Genomic DNA, 21954 nt, shown 5'->3' on the forward strand with positions numbered 1-21954 from the left:
GCAGTGTCACAGTCCTGACAGGCTACTAGCAGTGTCACAGTCCTGACAGGCTACTAGCACTGTCACAGTCCTGACAGGCTACTAGCACAGTCTTACAGTCCTGACAGGCTACTAGCACTGTCACAGTCCTGACAGGCTACTAGCACTGTCACAGTCCTGACAGGCTGCTAGCACTGTCACAGTCCTGACAGGCTACTAGCACTGTCACAGTCCTGACAGGCTACTAGCAGTGTTACAGTCCTGACAGGCTACTAGCACAGTCACAGTCCTGACAGGCTACTAGCACTGTCACAGTCCTGACAGGCTACTAGCACTGTCACAGTCCTGACAGGCTACTAGCACAGTCACAGTCCTGACAGGCTACTAGCACTGTCACAGTCCTGACAGGCTACTAGCACTGTCACAGTCCTGACAGGCTACTAGCAGAGTCTTACAGTTCTGACAGGCTACTAGCACTGTCACAGTCCTGACAGGCTACTGGCAGTGTCACAGTCCTGTGTGCCCTCTAAGGGGAGGTGAAAATTTTTTTTTGAGTCAAACTGAAGAAACTTGACTTGGTGTGCGTCACCGCATGCATGAAAATGGTTATAAATAAAAGTCAGTAGTTGTAAGTGTAGCGCCCTCTATGGTAGTGTGTCTTTCTCGATTCCTGGTATTCTCGTGTGAGTCAGTGAGAAGAAAACAACAATGGCTGCCTCCTTCACCATCGATCAATCGGCAAGACAAGTGTACAATCGGCACGTAGTATCACTGCAGAGACATATAGAAATGACATACTAGTATTCAGCTACTCTTTCACCCAAAAACTACAAGGAAACATGTTATCCGTGAAAATTATGAATCTGCTTAGCATTTCTAGTTATTGGCAGGCTTTTTACAGCTGCGTCACTGACGCGTCAGATTACTTGTAATTTCAGTGCGTCAGCAGATTTGCTCTGCGTCATGACGCATCAAATTGGCTTAGCGATCACACTGGTCCTGACAGGCTACTAGCACTGTCACAGTCCTGACAGGCTACTAGCACTGTCACAGTCCTGACAGGCTACTAGCACTGTCACAGTCCTGACAGGCTACTAGCACTGTCACAGTCCTGACAGGCTACTAGCACTGTCACAGTCCTGACAGGCTACTAGCACTGTCACAGTCCTGACAGGCTACTAGCACTGTCACAGTCCTGACAGGCTACTAGCACAGTCACAGTCCTGACAGGCTGCTAGCACTGTCACAGTCCTGACAGGCTACTAGCAGTGTCACAGTCCTGACAGGCTACTAGCACTGTCACAGTCCTGACAGGCTACTAGCACTGTCACAGTCCTGACAGGCTACTAGCACTGTCACAGTCCTGACAGGCTACTAGCACTGTCACAGTCCTGACAGGCTACTAGCACTGTCACAGTCCTGACAGGCTACTAGCAGTGTTACAGTCCTGACAGGCTACTAGCACTGTCACAGTCCTGACAGGCTACTAGCACTGTCACAGTCCTGACAGGCTACTAGCACTGTCACAGTCCTGACAGGCTACTAGCACTGTCACAGTCCTGACAGGCTACTAGCACAGTTACAGTTCTGACAGGCTGCTAGCACTGTCACAGTCGTGACAGTAGGGAGGCCAACAGGTCGCCCAGGACGTGCTGAATTGACACTCAATCACCAGTGACTTAGTCATGTTCAAAATTGAAAAACATCGATAACGGGAAAGAAAATTGTGGAAAAAAATACATGAGGCTAAAAATTAAAATTGCAGCTATTCTCTCATATGTTTTTTATTTCTTTATATGAACTACTTACTTTTTGAATAAACTGCAAAATTGAGCTAGAAACGGTACCGGGAACGGCGATCTGAAACATGGCAGCACACATCGCTGATTTTGAAACGCATTTTTGAAGGTGAGCCAATCAAAACATCCCTTACATCGAATACTCATTTGAAAGCCCAGATCTCGCTCTTTCTCGCGATATACGGTTCTTCACCAACATAGGGCAGTGTATATGACCAAATCCGAGACAAAAAATTGAGAGCGATTTTTCCGAGACCTAACCCGACCAACTCTCAGTGAAACGTCCTCTAGTACGCAGTTTATCATTATTTCTTTTGAATTTTTGCTAGAAAAATGAGAAATTTTGAACAGCTCACGTATTTATTGACGGAGATATTGACCACGCTTCACAGTAAGTGAGGCTACCCACAATTCTCCATGATCCGTACACACGGAGATCACTCATTGAACTGGAGCAAATTTCTTCTGTACACAGAACAGCTCGGTCCATATTTCAAAATTCTGGGACCATAGTTTTGATAATCATAATTCTCTAATTTCTCACGGTGAATAATGAGAAGATCAATCCCTTTTGCGCAGAGGAGATAGCAATTTTGTGATTTTGTCGACATAGATTTTTGACAGCCATACACAATATTTTCAAGGAAACTAAGGGAATAAGTTGCATCTGTGTTGGCAAAAGAAAGGGTATTGATTTTTTTAAATGTTTGTAACAAAGAAATTTGCATGTCTGACAGGTGGTATGATGAGACCATCTTAGTTGCTGATAACTTTACCATGACAAGTATGCAATTTTTAGCACCTCCAAACATCGACTTCTCATTCAATTTACTCCTGAATTTTAAAGATGATCAATAATTTTGGAACATAGTTTTAACCAATAATCCTTAAATTAAATTCTAAGTTTCAAATTGTTCAGAAACTGATAAAATTGAAGAAGCCTTTACCAAATAATGTCAGACTCCACATGGCCCCAGTGGTGATGTTTTGAAAGCCTTTATTTGGATAAAATACTTTTTGTAGGTAGTTTTAATGCAGTAGAGCTATTCAAAAGTGTCATCAGCTCAAAAAGACCTTCAATTTGATATATCACTTATGCCATTTGAGCTTAATATTTTCATTTTGTCATTTCTCGTTAAGTGTCGTTCATCCGTTGCCATGGATAAATCCAATATGGCCACCATCGTAATCGCGTAATTTTAGGATACATTTGTGTGTGCCATTGAAATCTATCTCCATGCCAAATTTGGTACAAAAAGATGTTTTATTAACAAAGTTACAGCAAATTTACTGTAAATTTCAGCTACAACTCCTTCATTTTTGTCCCATTGTTCCCATTGTTATTATATGTATTGTCTTTCCACAGAAAGAGTAAAAGTGAATGTTTTAAAAAGCTATAAAATTGTAACCGTTCATCCAATTTCGAAAATTAAAAAAATGTTTAGCTTCTCTCATTGAAATCTAAAAAACTACATTAATTAAAATGCAGATTGAACATTTCAAAATTTCAGTTGGCCTCCCTACTGACAGGCTACTGGCAGTGTCACAGTCCTGACAGGCTAGTTGCACTGTCACAGTCCTGACAGGCTACTGGCACTGTCACAGTCCTGACAGTCTCCTAGCACTGTAACAGTCCTGACAGGCTACTAGCACTGTCACAGTCCTGACAGGCTACTAGCACAGTCTTACAATTCTGACAGGCTACTAGCACTGTCACAGTCCTGACAGGCTACTAGCACAGTCTTACAGTCCTGACAGGCTGCTAGCACAGTCACAGTCCTGACAGGCTACTAGCACAGTCTTACAGTCCTGACAGGCTGCTAGCACTGTCACAGTCCTGACAGGCTACTAGCAGTGTCACAGTCCTGACAGGCTACTAGCAGTGTCACAGTTCTGACAGGCTACTAGCACAGTCACAGTCCTGACAGGCTACTAGCACTGTCACAGTCCTGACAGGCTACTAGCACTGTCACAGTCCTGACAGTCTACTAGCACTGTCACAGTCCTGACAGGCTACTAGCACTGTCACAGTCCTGACAGGCTACTAGCACTGTCACAGTCCTGACAGGCTACTAGCAGTGTTACAGTCCTGACAGGCTACTAGCACTGTCACAGTCCTGACAGGCTACTAGCACTGTCACAGTCCTGACAGGCTGCTAGCACTGTCACAGTCCTGACAGGCTACTAGCACTGTCACAGTCCTGACAGGCTACTAGCACAGTCACAGTCTTGACAGGCTGCTAGCTGTGTATGAGTCGTAATAGTCTGATGATCCGCAAGCACCATTTGTCACGATGGCTACTAGCACTGGCCCAGTCCTGCTGGATTGTTAGCAATGTCACAGACCTGATGGTCAACCAACATTGTCACAGTCTTGATGGTGTGCTAGTACCACGATAGTCATGAAAGTTTTTGAAAGATAAAGGCAAAAGGGATGTGGAAAATAAAAGAAGATTGTAAAAATGCCATCAAACTGTACATGTCGGATAGTGATTATAGATATATAGCAGTAGAAAGCATACATTGTAAATACATGTAACTTAAATACTTTGCTTTCAGTCATAAACACAGCTGCCTAGCAGTTGACTCAGTATCCTGTGCACATACACCATTGAACAGCCATTTCATTCCAGAAAAAAGATATGAAGCAAATGTATGTGGAAAATCACATATCTATTTGTAAAGATGTGAAAGTTTATTGACAGCTTAAGTCAGCAAATAGCACTGATCACAATAATGTCATTTTTTCTCTCATTAATATGCATAAGTAAATATTTGTCTGCATTTTCCACATAAACGACAAAAATAAAACCTGTTAGTGTTACAATGGCTACTAGAAGTCACACTAATTCATATGAATTTATGGCTCAGACTACAAGCTACAACAATAGCTGCGCATGCAACAACAAACTATGTCTGAATTTTAGGCAGCGTTGTCCGAAGTCACGCACGTGCAGCTATTTATATTTAGTAACAAACCTGAAATTGCAATCAACGCTATTGTGTGTTTTGTTGCTCAATGTATGAGACAACAATTCTGTCAATTTGTAATGCTGACAACCATGTTGCTATTATTTGCTGGTGTCTCTTGTCAAAAGATAAAGCAATATTTCATTACGTTGATGTCTTGTGAAAATTCTGGCCCACAGCTCTCATGAATGAACTTTACAAATTTCAGTTTCAAGTTTGTAAGTACTGTATGATTATTGCTAAGTATTTAAGTAATGAGAAATTCTTTTTAATTTATGGGTTTTGTGTGCCAAAACTTTGAAGAAAAAAATTTCTTTATGCCAGGAATACACAGAGATAAATAGACACTCAAAACTGATTCTGAATTGAAAATGATAGGGTGAAGATAAAACTGTTTTACATAGATACACAGTGTTTTCATAAATAACATGTAACATACAGGACTACATACACACACCACTACATACATACTTAACATCTGTCATATGCAGTTGTATGCATATCTAGAATATTGTATGTTTTTTGTTGTATTTAGTTTGATCAGAAATTTATGTTCTTCTTTTCCTCTAACTTCAAACAGACGCAATTTTCTGAAAAAATGGGGCAACTATCCTTAGGATCTGTGTCTCCAATTACAAGTCCATCCTCACCTCCAGCAGCAACAACATCTCCCATAGATAGCCGTACACGTCAATGGCAGTGGGAACAAGGCCAAATAGACTACCTGGGAGAAGATCGTTTTGAAAACATCATGAAAAAAATTGATGAAAAGGTCAACAACAAATGAAGATCAAACAACACCAGCTCAATGTATTTAGCAGCACTGAATGAAATGATTAAAACATGGGCTTGATAATTTGTGAGAATACATGCTAATGTACAAGGCAATAAATGTAAGTTGTGAATTGTGTAGATAAACAAGGCTAAGATGTAATCCAGTGTATACATGTAGATATTCTGTATTTGTGACAGGGAGGCTCTTGGATTAGTTTAATCTGCACTGTATAGATACTTGTAGATTTACAAAATTAAATGCAAGTTGTGGATATGCTCTTACAAACATTAATGTAGTAACTGTAAGGTCTCCCCATATATCCAAGATATCTACTAGGACAATAACAGGTTTTGTGTGAACTAACAAAGTACAAGAGTGTACAGGTTTGATAGTGAGAAAAACCTTTGAAATACTGACAGTCATGGTAAAGGTCCTTACTTTGTTTGAAAATTATTTGATTTGTCTGTCATTGTGAATTACAGAATTAAGTAAGCCTGGATTAGCAAATATTGAAGAAACATCACAAAATCATTAATATCATGCATAAACTAGAGAAGTTTTCAAAGGAAACTTGAACCAAATGTTCATATTGTGATGCAAATGTGACCAACCTAGATGACTGATTTGTATCTAATCATTACACAGGTGTTCAATTACATGTATATCTCACTTAAGTACCATAACAAAGTTAGCAATCAACCAATGTATGAGTAAATTTCATCATTGCAATTTTATTTAATTCCTTTGTTATGTATGCTGAGATACATGCATACAAGTTTTTGTAGTTATTTTAACTTTTTCCTGAACACATTTGTTTGTTTAGAACTTATTTTGACTGTATACACTCTTCCTGAAAACCATTTTTCATAAGAGAAAGTTTACTTTAAGCTGTAATTATACACAACTGTTCCATAAACCTTTACATATGTGTAACTTTGCATTTATACAGCACTGAAAGTACTGTACCTTGAATTTTTGAAGTTATTTTATGAAATAGAAATTCAGTACTTGACTGTATGGAAGCAAAGCAAATATACTTTTTAAGTAGGCATGGTTTGGCAACCTAGATATTGTATTTACAGGTTAAATTTCATTTGTATTGGAAAGTGCATGATATTACTTGGATAAATGCTTGTTATTGGTTTCTGTGGTAATAATGGTATTGTGTGCAGATTGTTTAAGATTATCCACTACTATGAAATTAATTGAACCCATTGAACTTGCTACATTGTAACCAAATGTTTTAATTAGCTGTTTAATCTAGCCAAAATATTTTATTATTTGCTTGATTTGAAACCAGTGGATCCAGTTTACAACCAAGATCAGCTGACCAAGAACCTCTGAAATATTTGACTGAAACATTCTGGCTGGTGTTTTCTCATGCTTACTTTGGGTAACAACTTAGAAAATGGTGTTTTTCTTATTTTATTTTATTTTTTTTTTTATTTTAAGTCAGATATTTTAATATCAGTTTAATGTAATAGATAACATCTTGACCAAAAGCTGACAAGTGTTGCTAATGATATGGTAGCACATGTAGCAGGTCATTTGATTTGAAATGCCATTGAACATGATTTTACCCTATCATTGAAACTGAAAGATGCACATCTTGCAAGGTAGATAAGGTGACCATGATAAAGTAACTTGATATACTCTACAACAAAATTTATGCAAGAATAACCATATTCTGTAGATTGTATAAACTGTTAATGTTACATTTACCAGTTGGAAAGTTGGTTTACATGGCTAATATGAATGAAAGTTACTAACAGCAGCCTGTCTGAGTTTAGCCCACTGAAAGATACCCTCCCAGAGACCCTCCAGGCATGGCATGGTGTTATATACATCATCATTTACTGCTTATCAAATTGATATTTCATATCAGTATGGATTTGAAATTTGACATATTTCCTCCCTGATCATGTCTCTAACATAAAACGTGACCATTCTGACAATCCTAAGGACCATTACATTCAACTTGCCAAACACAATGCGGCCATTTCCATTGCATTCAACATACCAATCATAAGAATGTATTAACCCCAAAATGTATTTACATCAATATAAATTTTCTCCTACAACATGGCATTTATTTTCAAGCTTACCGTACCTTACTCTGTATTAGGTGATTATTTTATTCATCAAGACTTCTGTCCTGTGAAGAGTTTAAAGTTATCCAGGAAATAACCCTTGTTTTAACACTAAGTTTTAATTCTCTGTTTCAGATTAATACTTTATCTGAAGTGATATATTTTCATTTGCATCACAATGCTATGTAGCCAATGTAGTCTGCTTTTATATTTATCAATGAGAAACATGTAGAGATTTTGTAAGATTTTCATTATTCATCAGTTTCTACTTTTTATTTGGTTTCTGGATTAATTTGTGTAAAAAATTAATTTGGATGCAAGTCCTGCAACAGATATCTTAAAATTTATTTGCCATATGGGAAGTATAATTTGTGTACTAGCAGTGGTTTGTATAGTCATAAATTTGCAGTGTATTTGTTGACTTTAACATTTTTATACTCATAAAGTACAACTCTGCACATGATGAAATCCTCTATTCCCATTTTGTGATTCTAGGAAACAAATTTTAAATTAATGCCACAAAGAGCATTTCACAAACTACAAAAAATGCTTCAAATTATGGTAAAATTGGCAAGGAAGTGTGACAATAGTCCCCACAGGGACATAACGTTGATCAGTGTTCCCTCTAAGGTTTTGAGAGGGTGCGCAACTTGAGATACACCTGATTGCCTCACAGCTGGGTCCGTTCATGTATATGCTGATTTATTGAGGTACGTCACAACGTGCAATGAACGTTGGTGGCAACTGCGCCACCAACAGGCGCTAAACTCAAAATGTGGAAGTAAAATCTACGCTGCGCTGAGATCGCACATTTCGCCCTGAGTTTAATATTGTTTCCAAAACTAATACCGATTGAAATGACTGAAACTAAAGTTGCGCAAAACATGAAAATTCACTGCGAGAGCAGTCAGAGACACTGCGCAATTAGCGCGCAAATAAGTCTTAGCGGGAACACTGATAGAATCTTTATAGTTTGTACAGAATACTCCCCAAATGTGTATAAATAGTCAAATGTAAGATGTGTCATCTTTTGGTCTTCTAAGTACAAATATTGGTGATACCTGTTTTCCTATGTTCCATTTTTCCAAAAGAAGAAATGCTTGTTAAAGTATCCATGTGTACCAATGTGAAAACCATATAAACCTCTCATTAGTTGTGTCAAGTTGTTTTGAAGACAACTTGAGCTGTCTCAAGAAGTGTACTGTTTGAAGACAGAGTCAGACTTCTAGCTCCTCCTACAGCTAAAGGGACCGTCTCGGATTGTCGCAGAAGTTCAAGAAACGAAATTTCTTCGTTTAGATCAAAACCCCTCCCCCCAAACGAAACTTCAAAAGTGGGAAATGTTCATGTCTTCCTGAGACTACAATGTTGCATTTTGCTATAGCTACTAAAACGTATGCCCCTTGCCACATTACAATTAAAGTAATCGATTGGATTTGAGTACTAACAGGGCATTTTACCGCATAAAAGTTTCATTTTATTTTACTTTCCCTTTTTTGAATCTCTTGTGCTGTTCTTTGTCTTTGTGAACACGCAATTTGTACTTCGTAGGGGCGTAAATAAGCGAGAAACTTTGACAAGGGGGCCCAGGCATGTTCAATCATATTAAAACGACTATGATCAGGTGCATACAAGTGAGAATAAAGAAATCTAGTGGTTAGAGCAGACGCTTATAAATAGCACATTTTAAAAAATGATACTTTTGTCTTTGTATAATTTGATGAATGAAAGGTTTAGGATACAATGTTACTATCGGTAAATTGTGTTTGTGGCACAAACGAGATGGAAACAGTTACAAATTTGTTGGCACGAGTGTGCAGTTTTTCTTTAATTTAAAATAAACACACGAAAACTTGTGATCACAAAATAAAAGTGCGAAAGTGAAGTTCACTAATTGAATGGAGGTCAAACCCCCTCCCCCCCTAAACGAATAAATTTCGCTTTTTGAACTTCTGTGACAATCTGAGACGGTCCCTAAAGAGAAAATTGTCATCAAGAACGTTTACATGAAACTTCCAAATCTACATTTCTATCAAATGGCATGGATAGAATGCGTTATAATGTTTGAGACTACGCAGGTAACGGTATCATGCCCAAAAGTACAGATTTCAAAATGGTCAGGTTTTGAAGATGCCTTTATTTGCAGTCTGTATAGTCAATGTCAAGTTGAATTGACAATGCCACTAAGAATGAATATTATGCAAATCCAATTAATTGTCCAGTCTTCCTACTGCAAAGACATCTTTCATTCATGTACAAACACCAAAGACTAATTCATTTGTAATCATGGAACATCAGCTGCAATGTACAAACCAACATTGTGATAATTGCCAGTCAGTGGAGAAAGACAGACAGTTGTGATTCACATGTCATGACAGTCATTGCTGTAGCAACACTCAGATTACAGATAATAACAATTCCATGGCCAAGCAAATGTTTTCTGCCAATACATGATAGTTTGGTCAAATAAACATTGACTTTCTGCAAGTGAGCCACAAGATATTGAAAATTTTAGTTCAGTATTTTACATATGAACTGTTTTGAAAATGTTCACAATTTTTAATCAATATTTTTTTTCAATTGCTTCATATTTTGGCCTATGTATCTAAATGGTGATTCTCAAACCATAGCTGCTGTAAAAACCAAATGTTACAGATTAGTTTATATTTTTTGTCAACATGATTGTCAAGACTAGTGGCATATGTGACACTGTTTGTTTTGACTTTGTCACCATGGCAAAGAGTAATTCCTTTTTTGTACCTGGTAGCATTGCATAATAAAATACAATTTTAAGTGAAGTTAATCTTAAAAAAATGAAATTTGCCATTTGCTTTGCTGTTTCTCACATACCTTAGAAAACCTTGAACTTAGGCCAGTTTTCATTCATGACAGGCACTAATGATAAGCTCTGTTTGTTATTCATGTTTTGTACCCTTTGATTTCTGTGACCATGCTGACTGCTGTGATGTATGAAGTTCACCCCTAGTGATATCAGGTCTCTAGTTGTGGAGAGCACCCTCACTTGTCAAACTTTGAAATCCATCTCAAGCCGTGATGACTGAGAAGATTGTGTTGAATTTCAATATTTATGCATCATAGCTGTATATACCGCATAATACGAAAGCTTTTCATTAAATTTTTGCTTATGTATTTTGAATCATGAAACTGATAGCTGCACTTGAGAGATGATGCTGTGAAAATGGTATGGATTACAACTAAAGTCTCTTTCGTAGAATTATCAAGTAAGCGAAAACTTTGTAACTTAAGTTTTCTTTGATGAAGAAGCATCTCCATGTCAATTCATCCTGTTTTATTTCTGTTCTCAGACATTTTAACCATTTCATTTGTAACCAGTGTTATCAAGCTGTGATGCCAAGCTTCTAGAAGCTGCAATAAAATAAATGGGAGATCTTTCCCAAAACAAACTTTGGACCGTGAGGAAATGAATAGATGAATGTCAATTGTGTTTGTCAACTCTGCTTGTTTGACAAATTGCATCATAATAATGCAGTTTCTTTTTCTAGTACAGAAATAAGGATATTGTGGCAGGGTAGTCCTTTTTATTTTTAGCTCATATTTGGTTTTGTATATAAATACCAAAAAGAGCTTATGATGAGTCGGTGGTGTCTGTATGTTTGTCACAGCCGTTTGCGCGTACGTGGAGATGGAAATTAACGTTACTTCCGCATTCTGCAGCTGCCGCGCGCCTATTGGTCAATGTCTTTACTGAGATCACGTGATGGTTTCAAATTGGGCGTCGGTTAAAAGCATAATTTTGAGTGGCTAGCTATAAGGTCATATTAGAAAATTGACCAATCAGACAGCTTGAATCAAAATGCAGTTGAACGTACGTGTAAAGGCATGCTGTAGACTATAGCATATCCGGAGTGTGCCATTGCGCGACTGGATTTTCCGGAGCGGCGCCGGAAAATTGCCGATTTTTGGGTGAGTTTTTCATGTTTCTTTCATACTTGAATCAAAATTGTACATATGCCATCGTGAAGATCAGTTTTTAATTGATATTAAATCGTGTGCACGTTTGGTTATCAAAACAGTCGTATTTCTAATATTTTGCGTGGGGGAAAAAGTACATGTGCGTGATCGAATTTTTTCAAATCTCGCATATTCACGCACAATCTCGTGCAGGCTGAAGTTGGCAAAATCGCAGAATTTATGGTCGTACGATCATAGTTATATCACTTAGCACCATTTATGGCATATTTAGAATTGTATGCATTAGAAATTTCCCGGAATTAGATGTTACTGAAATAGTCATGTCTTTTATTTACCAAGTCTCGTCACAACAGCTACGTACTTGTTTCACTGCTATCATTATCACACTTTATTTCATCGTTGTTATTGTATTTTTATAATATTATTCTTTTAATTTCAGCCTTCATGCTAGCTGCAGTGAAGGTGTGATGGAGACTGACATGTGCGACATGTCATGTTGCTAGCTAGCTAGATGCTGGTGCTGCTAGTGTGTAGTATGCTATAAAGTTAATAGATGTTAGGATTAGTAGTATGGGACTGGACACAAATTACAGGGGGGGGTGGGCCGGTGTTTTTTGGGGTGGGTCGCCATTTTTCGCGCAAGCATTTTTGAAGGGTCATAAAATTTTGTGCAAGCCTATGGGGGAGGGTCACCTTTTTTCATGCATCAAAGCTGAAATTGCATGTGCACGTTATGGAATACTGAAAAAAGAAAAAAATACCTCCTGGCACTTTCATTTTCTGCCATTACCATTTTCGGCGCGCCCTTCGGGCGCAAATTTCAGGTATATAAACAATGTATTGATGATCCAAACAGCCACATTGATTTAAGTTGTCATGATTTCTACTTATTCAACACTATTGTGCATAATTGTCCCCTATAATGACTCTTTCAATAACAATTTGGGAGATTACTTATTTGACATCATTCTCCCATTGACAATACATCGGGTATAGGTCGGTGTCAAACGTTCATGTTGCTGTATGTACATTTTTTAATTTTTTGAGGACATTGACAGAATACAAACTGTTCAGAATAGTGCATAGTGTCATCAATACAACTGGAAGCTTCAGGTCGAACAACTTTTGAATAACAATTTTGGATCAGATAACCTATGAGTTATTTGTAGTTTCCTCATAGCCTACAATGTATAGTGAATCAACATTTTGGTGAAATTCCAAAATCAAATTTCTTGCACAACCATTGACTTGAAACCACTCTAGTCTAATCATGAATATTAATACTAATAATTAGGTGTACATAAATGCAAAGGTTTACCAAGTTTTGTATTGGAAAAAAATTATTCATAGTTTCAACATAGACTGCCATGTATAGTGAATGGACATTTCAGTGAAATTCCAAAATCAAATTTCTTGCACACCCATTGACTTGAAACTACTCTAGTCTAATCATGAACATTAATACCAATAATCAAGTGTACATAAATGCACAGATTTTCCTATTTTTGTATTGGAAAAAAATTATTCATAGTTTCATCATAGACTGCCATGTATAGTAAATCGACATTTAAGTGATATGCCAAAATCAAATTTCTTGCACAACCATTGACTTGAAACCACTCTAGTCTAATCATGAATATTAATACTAATAATTAGGTATACATAAATGCACAGGTTTACCAAGTTTTGTATTGGAAAAAAATTATTCATAGTTTCATCATAGACTGCCATGTATAGTGAATGGACATTTCAGTGAAATTCCAAAATCAAATTTCTTGCACACCCATTGTCTTGAAACTACTCTAGTCTAATCATGAACATTAATACCAATAATCAAGTGTACATAAATGCACAGATTTTCCTATTTTTGTATTGGAAAAAAATTATTCATAGTTTCATCATAGACTGCCACACAGTAAATCGACATTTAAGTGATATGCCAAAATCAAATTTCTTGCACAACCATTGACTTGAAACCACTCTAGTCTAATCATGAACATTAGTATCAATAATTGAGTGTACATAGATGCACAGATTTACCTATTTTTGTATTGGAAAAAATTATTCAAATATGACATTAAACTGGTCCAATAATCATTTCCATTCAAGGTAATATATTACCAGGTCCATGGGACAATTGTGATTTACAAATTTAAGTAGGACCATCCTGAACCACTGATAATTAGTGGTGGTACCAGGTGTCCGGAAAGGGTTTCACCATAGACTGCCATGTATAGTGAATCAACATTTCGGTGAAATTCCAAAATCAAATTTCTTGCACACACATGGACTTGTAACCACTCTAGTCTAATCAAGAACATAAATATCAATAATCAAGCACACATAAATACGCAGATTTGCCAAGTTTTGTATTTAAAAAAATTATTCATAGTTTCTTCATAGACTACAATGTATAATGGATCCACATTTCACTGAGTGAAATTCCAAAAACAAAGTTATTGTACACAGATGTATGTGTTACCACCCTCTTCTAATCAAGCAAATTATGTCAATTATTCAGGGTCATATATACACAAATAGTGCATATTTTTAATTCTGAAATTTTTTTTTACAGTTTTGTCATAGACTCCCATGTATAGTGGATCAACATTTTATGCGAAATTCCAAAAACAAAGTTATTGTACACAGATGCATATTTTACCACCCTCTTCTAATCAAGCACAATTATGTCAATTATTCAGGGTCCATATATGCACAAATAGTGCAAATTTTTAATTCTGAAAATCTTTTGACAGTTTTGTCATAGACTCCCATGTATAGTTTTGTCATAGACTCCATGTATAGTGAATCAACATTTTGACAGAAATTCCAAAATCAAATATCTTGTTCACATGTGCACTTGTAAACAACCCATGCTAATCAAGTATATCTATATCAGTTATTAAACATCTGTATATGAACAGATATAGCTAGTTTTATACTGGAAAATACGCGTTCGTAGTTTTCTTATAGTCGACTACATGTATAGTGAATCAACATTATCGATAAAATCTAAAAATTACATTTTTTGTACAGGCATGCACTTTTTACCTGACACTTCAAGCAAAGTACATTTACATGAATAACACACATATGATTTGATATTTTTTGGACAACGCGTTATATCGGCCACATTTTGCCTTCCTTTCGGGAGGGCGACTTAAAAGTATAGCAAGTCAGAAGGGGGTCTTCAACACTTGCGGGTTTTTGGGGGGGTATTGAGTAACAGGGGAGGGTCACTTATTTTCATGCACGGATAAGGGGGAGGGTCACTAATTTTTGTGCATGAACTTTTGAAGGGTCATTTTTTTTTACGCAGCGGTTTTTCGAAAAACACCGGCCCACCCCCCCCCCCTGTAATTTATGTCCAGTCCCTAAAAAGAAAGGACTGGATAAAAACAAATTACCATAGATAGGATCAATTTCATAGGGCACGATACCGTTCGGCCAGCGACGATCGTCTCGATCCACTGCTGCTCTTGCAACCTTTTCATGCGAAACATGAGAAATTAAATTTTACAAATACTATCTTACTGACCATTAATTCATTTAATTTGTCCAACACCGGGGTCGTGTTTAAAACTGGGGATGCATGGTCACCCATTCACTCAGTATCTTTCAACATGTCAAACAATATAAGTAGTATCTTGTATCAAACAAAATTCATGAAAAAATGGCCGACTTTGTCCCTTGAACACCTATCTCTCTCACCTGTGGTCCATAGTACATGTCACCTTCAAACAATCCAGGAACGTGTTCTGTAAGACAGACAAACAGATACTGGTAACCCACCGTCTTTGCAAGTTACTCTGTTACCGATTTCAAAATCTTCGGAAGCAAGCGCATGATTACGCATCGTACCGGGGAGGGATTTTTTTTGGCAAGAATTTGCACCCGCCCCAACAATATTAGTAAATAAAGTTATACTCCAGGCGTCTCATCAAGTTAAAGCATGGAAGTCTATGTCTACGGTTAATGCGAGCATTGCTGTTGATCAAAATTTCAGATACTATTGGAAGATATATATGAGAAGATTTATTCATATCGCATGGTTACGCTCAATATAGTTTTAATTAACATAAATTCTTCTGAGTTATGTATGGGGTTTAAGGTTCTTCATGACAGACAAAGGGAGATTCTAGAAATTTACTGTTCGGGATGGGCTACGCACTGATCGAAAAAGTTTTTTTATTTTTCAGTCAACAACCAGTCATCGACAGGGAAAATGTGGAGCGAAAATAACGAAAAAAAGCCCAACCTTCAATTTCGCTAAGAAAATCCAACCTTCAATTTCGCTAAGAAAATCCAACCTTCAAATTTCGCTAAGAAAATCCAACCTTCAATTTCGCTAAGCATTGACTAAGTATAGTCACAGCAAATACCGATAGTAACATTTTGGTTTACCTTCATTAAATGTCTGTTTGCTTCGAATATTTTGTCCATTGCAGATGCAGGTTCCTGTTCAGATGCACCTTTCGACAAACAAGACAGATAAAAGGGAACTTTGGCGGGACAAAGTGGCTCTCATTAATGTGTACGCTGTTTGCCTCTATTTTGTATAGTTAACAACGCAATTAATATTGTAAGGCATCTTGAAGAGTTCTCGGAAGATTGGTCCATAACAAGATACTTGGATCCCATGACAGAAGCAATAGTAAGAGCGGTGACATAACATTTGAATATATACCTACATACGAGAAAATGTGTGCCAATATTGAGCATACGGTCACTCCAAGTGACTCAAGTCTAAGGCCCCTCTCTACGGTTCCGTTGATACTGATCATATAACATCCACATAAAAGGACCACATTGTTTCACTCATGGAAGATTTTAAGGAAGTATCTATTATTTCTTGGTTTTGGACTAGCGGCCAGAATAAAAAGACTGTCCCCTTCAGGTCAGACTTGTGTTCTTATACAGACTTGAAGCTCAACGTCACGGTGGTGACAAAAAACACAACAAAAAGTACTCACTTTTCTGTGTTTGAGATGGAATGCTGTATTTTCTCTGAAATGTAACACAAATAGGTTTGCTTACTTGTTGTTAACTTGAATGTTTACTGAAAGTCCACAGATCGCCAGTTTAGGAATACATATCGGTAAAGTATGCGAGTGCATCCAAAACAATTATGGACATGATACTCTCATTAGCTCACACATCCAGGTAAGTTAGAAGGAACCCTGTCGATTTTGGAGACTTTGCTCATACTAATTGTATTTTGAGAATCGACTTTTAAATGTAACCGTGTAGAATCAACGACATCGCGTAATTAAGATTGGCATCATGTGCAGAATGTTTCACAGTGATGTTCAAAATAATACCCTCCCAATCTGAGCATATCTGCGATTTTATCGTCCGGCGTTGTTTTGCTGGTTGCAGCTTGTACAATTTCTAAATTCGCTCATCCAAAGGCTCTTACAAAAATGATTGTTGACATGCATTTACAATATTTTGAGGATTTTAATAACTCAAAGATCGACCAACTGACATCATGTTGAAAGCAAACATATCGACAAAAACAAAAATCGACATGGAGAGGCTAGATGACGCTTATATTATTTATACAGATTTGTTCGTTTCATACATTGGATCTTGCACTTATTGAAATATTCTGTCTTGTATGAGACACTGCCATTTTTCATATTTTCGAGCGAATGTGAAAAAAGGCTGTAGCAGCTCGTCCACACCGATGAGTACGAGGATGCGATGTTTTTTTTTATTTTTGGCCATATTTCGAAGATTGACATCGATCTTCGACCACCGAGTGATTTCTCTTGCATACCTTTACCTTTACCTTTGCATTACCTTTCTGTAATTTTACGGAAAATCATTTCCACCATTCCAAATTCACCGGATATTTCGTGTACGTTTTTCAAAATGTTATAACAATAATTGAAAATCTCATTTCGGAATTATTCTACATAATAAGCGTCATTATTACTTAATTTTTCTGCAATGGACCTGAATCTGGTACAGTTGTAGTTGAAAACCGTTGATTCGATTTTTAAAATGTCTTTTTGGATAATCTATCCCTTCCAAATAGCGAACAAATGAGTTAATAGATATTGCAAACGCTTCCTCTGACATTAGTGATCTTATATAGAATTAATTAGAAAATAAGTATTTCATTTACAATGACAAATTAAGTTATGCTCATTATGAAATAACAACTGTGTACGTGCACTGAGTGGCAACGTTTCGTCATCACACCACTGAGTGTGTAAATAGCAAGTAGCACCAAACAGCTGACCTAAACCAATTCAAAGTTTTCTCTCGGTCTACACTAGCATATGTAACTGCACTTTGCTTTGTGTTAACATTCTGCTTTTTTTTTCAAGAACAGTTTTATCGATGTGAAAGATTAGTGTCGAGGTCTTGACATGTCATACAGGTATTTGTGAAATTCATTCTAACTGTAAAGCTATATAAGAAATTTTGATCACTTAACTTTTGACGAGACGTTTACATTCAATGACTTTTTGACGCTTTTCGACTTGCGTTCCCGACCTTCGTATACCAGTGCAGACTAGAGATAAATAGGGATTTACATGCACAAGGATACACTCGAAATCGTAGAATATTCTCCAGTACCATTATTGGCGGCAAGTCTTCAAACTCTGGTCCTTCGGCAATCACTCTCTTCTCTTTATTCAGCTCAAGTTTAACTTCATCTTCATCGACAACCTTTTACGGTAAAAGTAAGACGTTGATCACGGATATAGATACAAGCAGATTGTTCTTTTTATGAAATTTAATTTTTAAATTTAATCAAAGATCTTTAATTAGTGAATTAATACCCCGACGAGGACTAATAACTATTGTATCAGAGATTTTTAGGTGGTAGATGGTGAAAAATGATTACGGACAGTGTGACAAGAACAAAGTTCGAATTCAAACAGGGCAAAGCGTTCAGCTGCTGTCTTGGGGAGCTTATGGCGTGAACTAGACGATTTAGACAACCTTATCATCAATGACTGGGAAACGTTGGAAAAATATGAGACCAAATAATGCCATTTATACAAATCAAGCGTATTGAAAGTTACAAAACCTTAAAAGTTACTGACTGAAACGATACTTACGTCAACTGACGCACTGTTGATAGAGTAGTTTGTGAGCAATACGACTATGACCAGGAAATCCAAAAGTGACAATATTTTGCACCGAACCATCTTGTTGGAATTATAAAACATAACTGGATATGGTACGAACAATGTCTCCGATTACGATAGGTTTATATCCGTTCTTAATTCATCAATTACGGAAGAGGCTTCGGAAATGAATATACAGTGATGGCCTTAAAGTAAATTATTTTGGGGAGATTTGGCTGCACAACCAATGTCAAAAAATTGCCAATACATGTTTCGTGTTCCACAACGTCGTCAGCAACAATTGGTCTCATTTTACAGTATACACCATAGAGTAATTTTGGATTTTTTTCCTCAAGAAAGTAATCGCATAGAAAGTCGTCAAGAATCACCATGGCCTTAGCTTCTTAGTCTGTTAGTCTTGTTTGTCAGCTTGTCTATTCCCGAGTCGGATAATTTGATGTAACATATGCCTTCCTGTTTTCCTAATGTACATCAAATGTCCCAATCCATAGAATAGTGACACCGGACCAATATCTATGGCCACTGATTGACACGTACACGTTTGATTCGAGATATGCAATTTGTTGTATTACAAAGGATTTGTACGTCAACGACCTGTGTTTTAAACTGACAGTTCCTACATCTACAGTGGTTAGTATATTTTCCGGGAACGAGATCAGCAGTGTTAAATTTCCATCATCTTTGACGATATGTGAACGAGATGCTACAGAAATGCCGAGCAACTTAAATGCCCTCTTATGGTTGGAATCACACTTTCCATTATTTTGCCACAAGATGAGGACGACAGACAAACATACACTCTACACTAATACAACGTATATTGAGAACAGTTTTACCATTTTTTACCATTATACCATTGGTAGGTGATGACACACCTTCGCTGGCCAAGGGTCTCTCATCGGGCAGAGAAGCCCAAAATATGCTACCTCGACCCAACTATAAAGCCGTGCGGACCGTACGATGGAGGTGACGTAGATATTCATTAACTCTGACATGAAAGATAGCGGACACTGTAAGTACTAAGACTGTTATACCGTTTGGTAAAAGCTTCAAATAGAAAGAACACTAAATTTCAAACGTAGGTTTATTTGCTTGGTCTCTATTACTGTACACGTACACAGTCGCATATCCTTCCATAGGTGCGAGGTAGCAGTGGAATGCTAGTTAGTGTAGGGATGAAAGAGACTACTGTACCGATATTCTACCATGATACCATCGTCAATGATGAATTGAATGTCAGCCGAACACTTTTACAATTTGTTCTATATGGCAGTAGTATTAGTGGAAGATGACTGTTTTTCTTCAATTTTCCTGTGTTTGTTGGTTTCATAGATTACATTAACATATGACGTCATACAAACTGAACCGTTTTCAGCATTTATATCACTTTTACAAATACAGGAGTCCAACATGCAGAATCAATGATTTTTTTCCAGCTCACCTATAGGACCTGCAGTGGCGAAATCTGGCCTAGCTGGTAGACAAAACCATATGTTTTAACACAATGAAAATTAGAAAATAACAACAACAACAACAACAACAACAGAATAACGGTTAGGGACTGGACACAAATTACAGGGGGGGGTGGGCCGGTGTTTTGTGGGGTGGGTCGCCATTTTTCGCGCAAGCATTTTGAAGGGTCATAAAATTTTGTGCAAGCCTATGGGGGAGGGTCACCTTTTTTCATGCATCAAAGCTGAAATTGCATGTGCACGTTATGGAATACTGAAAAAAGAAAAAAATACCTCCTGGCACTTTCATTTTCTGCCATTACCATTTTCGGCGCGCCCTTCGGGCGCAAATTTCAGGTATAATAAACAATGTATTGATGATCCAAACAGCCACATTGATTTAAGTTGTCATGATTTCTACTTATTCAACACTATTGTGCATAATTGTCCCCTATAATGACTCTTTCAATAACAATTTGGGAGATTACTTATTTGACATCATTCTCCCATTGACAATACATCGGGTATAGGTCGGTGTCAAACGTTCATGTTGCTGTATGTACATTTTTTAATTTTTTGAGGACATTGACAGAATACAAACTGTTCAGAATAGTGCATAGTGTCATCAATAACAACTGGAAGCTTCAGGTCGAACAACTTTTGAATAACAATTTAGGATCAGATAACCTATGAGTTATTTGTAGTTTCCTCATAGCCTACAATGTATAGTGAATCAACATTTTGGTGAAATTCCAAAATCAAATTTCTTGCACACCATTGACTTGAAACCACTCTAGTCTAATCATGAATATTAATACTAATAATTAGGTGTACATAAATGCAAAGGTTTACCAAGTTTTGTATTGGAAAAAAATTATTCATAGTTTCAACATAGACTGCCATGTATAGTGAATGGACATTTCAGTGAAATTCCAAAATCAAATTTCTTGCACACCCATTGACTTGAAACTACTCTAGTCTAATCATGAACATTAATACCAATATCAAGTGTACATAAATGCACAGATTTTCCTATTTTTGTATTGGAAAAAAATTATTCATAGTTTCATCATAGACTGCCATGTATAGTAAATCGACATTTAAGTGATATGCCAAAATCAAATTTCTTGCACAACCATTGACTTGAAACCACTCTAGTCTAATCATGAATATTTATACTAATAATTAGGTGTACATAAATGCACAGGTTTACCAAGTTTTGTATTGGAAAAAAATTATTCATAGTTTCATCATAGACTGCCATGTATAGTGAATGGACATTTCAGTGAAATTCCAAAATCAAATTTCTTGCACACCCATTGTCTTGAAACTACTCTAGTCTAATCATGAACATTAATACCAATAATCAAGTGTACATAAATGCACAGATTTTCCTATTTTTGTATTGGAAAAAAATTATTCATAGTTTCATCATAGACTGCCACACAGTAAATCGACATTTAAGTGATATGCCAAAATCAAATTTCTTGCACAACCATTGACTTGAAACCACTCTAGTCTAATCATGAACATTAGTATCAATAATTGAGTGTACATAGATGCACAGATTTACCTATTTTTGTATTGGAAAAAAATTATTCAAATATGACATTAAACTGGTCCAATAATCATTTCCATTCAAGGTAATATATTACCAGGTCCATGGGACAATTGTGATTTACAAATTTAAGTAGGACCATCCTGAACCACTGATAATTAGTAGTGGTACCAGGTGTCCGGAAAGGGTTTCACCATAGACTGCCATGTATAGTGAATCAACATTTCGGTGAAATTCCAAAATCAAATTTCTTGCACACACATGGACTT

The 21954-nt window shown here is 36.9% G+C and overlaps 1 protein-coding gene and 1 long non-coding RNA gene across 2 annotated transcripts in view; one reads left to right on the plus strand and one right to left on the minus strand.

Moving 5' to 3' along the window:
* Window positions 1-11038, plus strand: part of LOC139118380 (glycogenin-1-like) — a 73769-nt gene extending 62731 nt beyond the window's left edge. Inside the window, exon 7 of the mRNA XM_070681676.1 lies at window positions 5329-11038. Within this exon, the coding sequence (XP_070537777.1) occupies window positions 5329-5535 (207 nt within the window). The 3' untranslated portion in view covers window positions 5536-11038. The remainder of the gene's footprint in view (window positions 1-5328) is intronic.
* A 5501-nt stretch (window positions 11039-16539) lies between these two features.
* Window positions 16540-18765, minus strand: LOC139118382 (uncharacterized). The gene is made up of 3 exons (XR_011548692.1): window positions 18647-18765; window positions 18159-18251; window positions 16540-16574 (listed from the first exon to the last, which is right to left on the minus strand). It is a non-coding gene; the product is annotated as an uncharacterized lncRNA (long non-coding RNA).
* Between the last annotated feature and the right edge of the window lie 3189 nt (window positions 18766-21954).

The sequence above is a fragment of the Ptychodera flava genome, chromosome 19 (genome assembly GCF_041260155.1).
Source record: "Ptychodera flava strain L36383 chromosome 19, AS_Pfla_20210202, whole genome shotgun sequence".
Lineage (NCBI taxonomy): Eukaryota > Metazoa > Hemichordata > Enteropneusta > Ptychoderidae > Ptychodera > Ptychodera flava.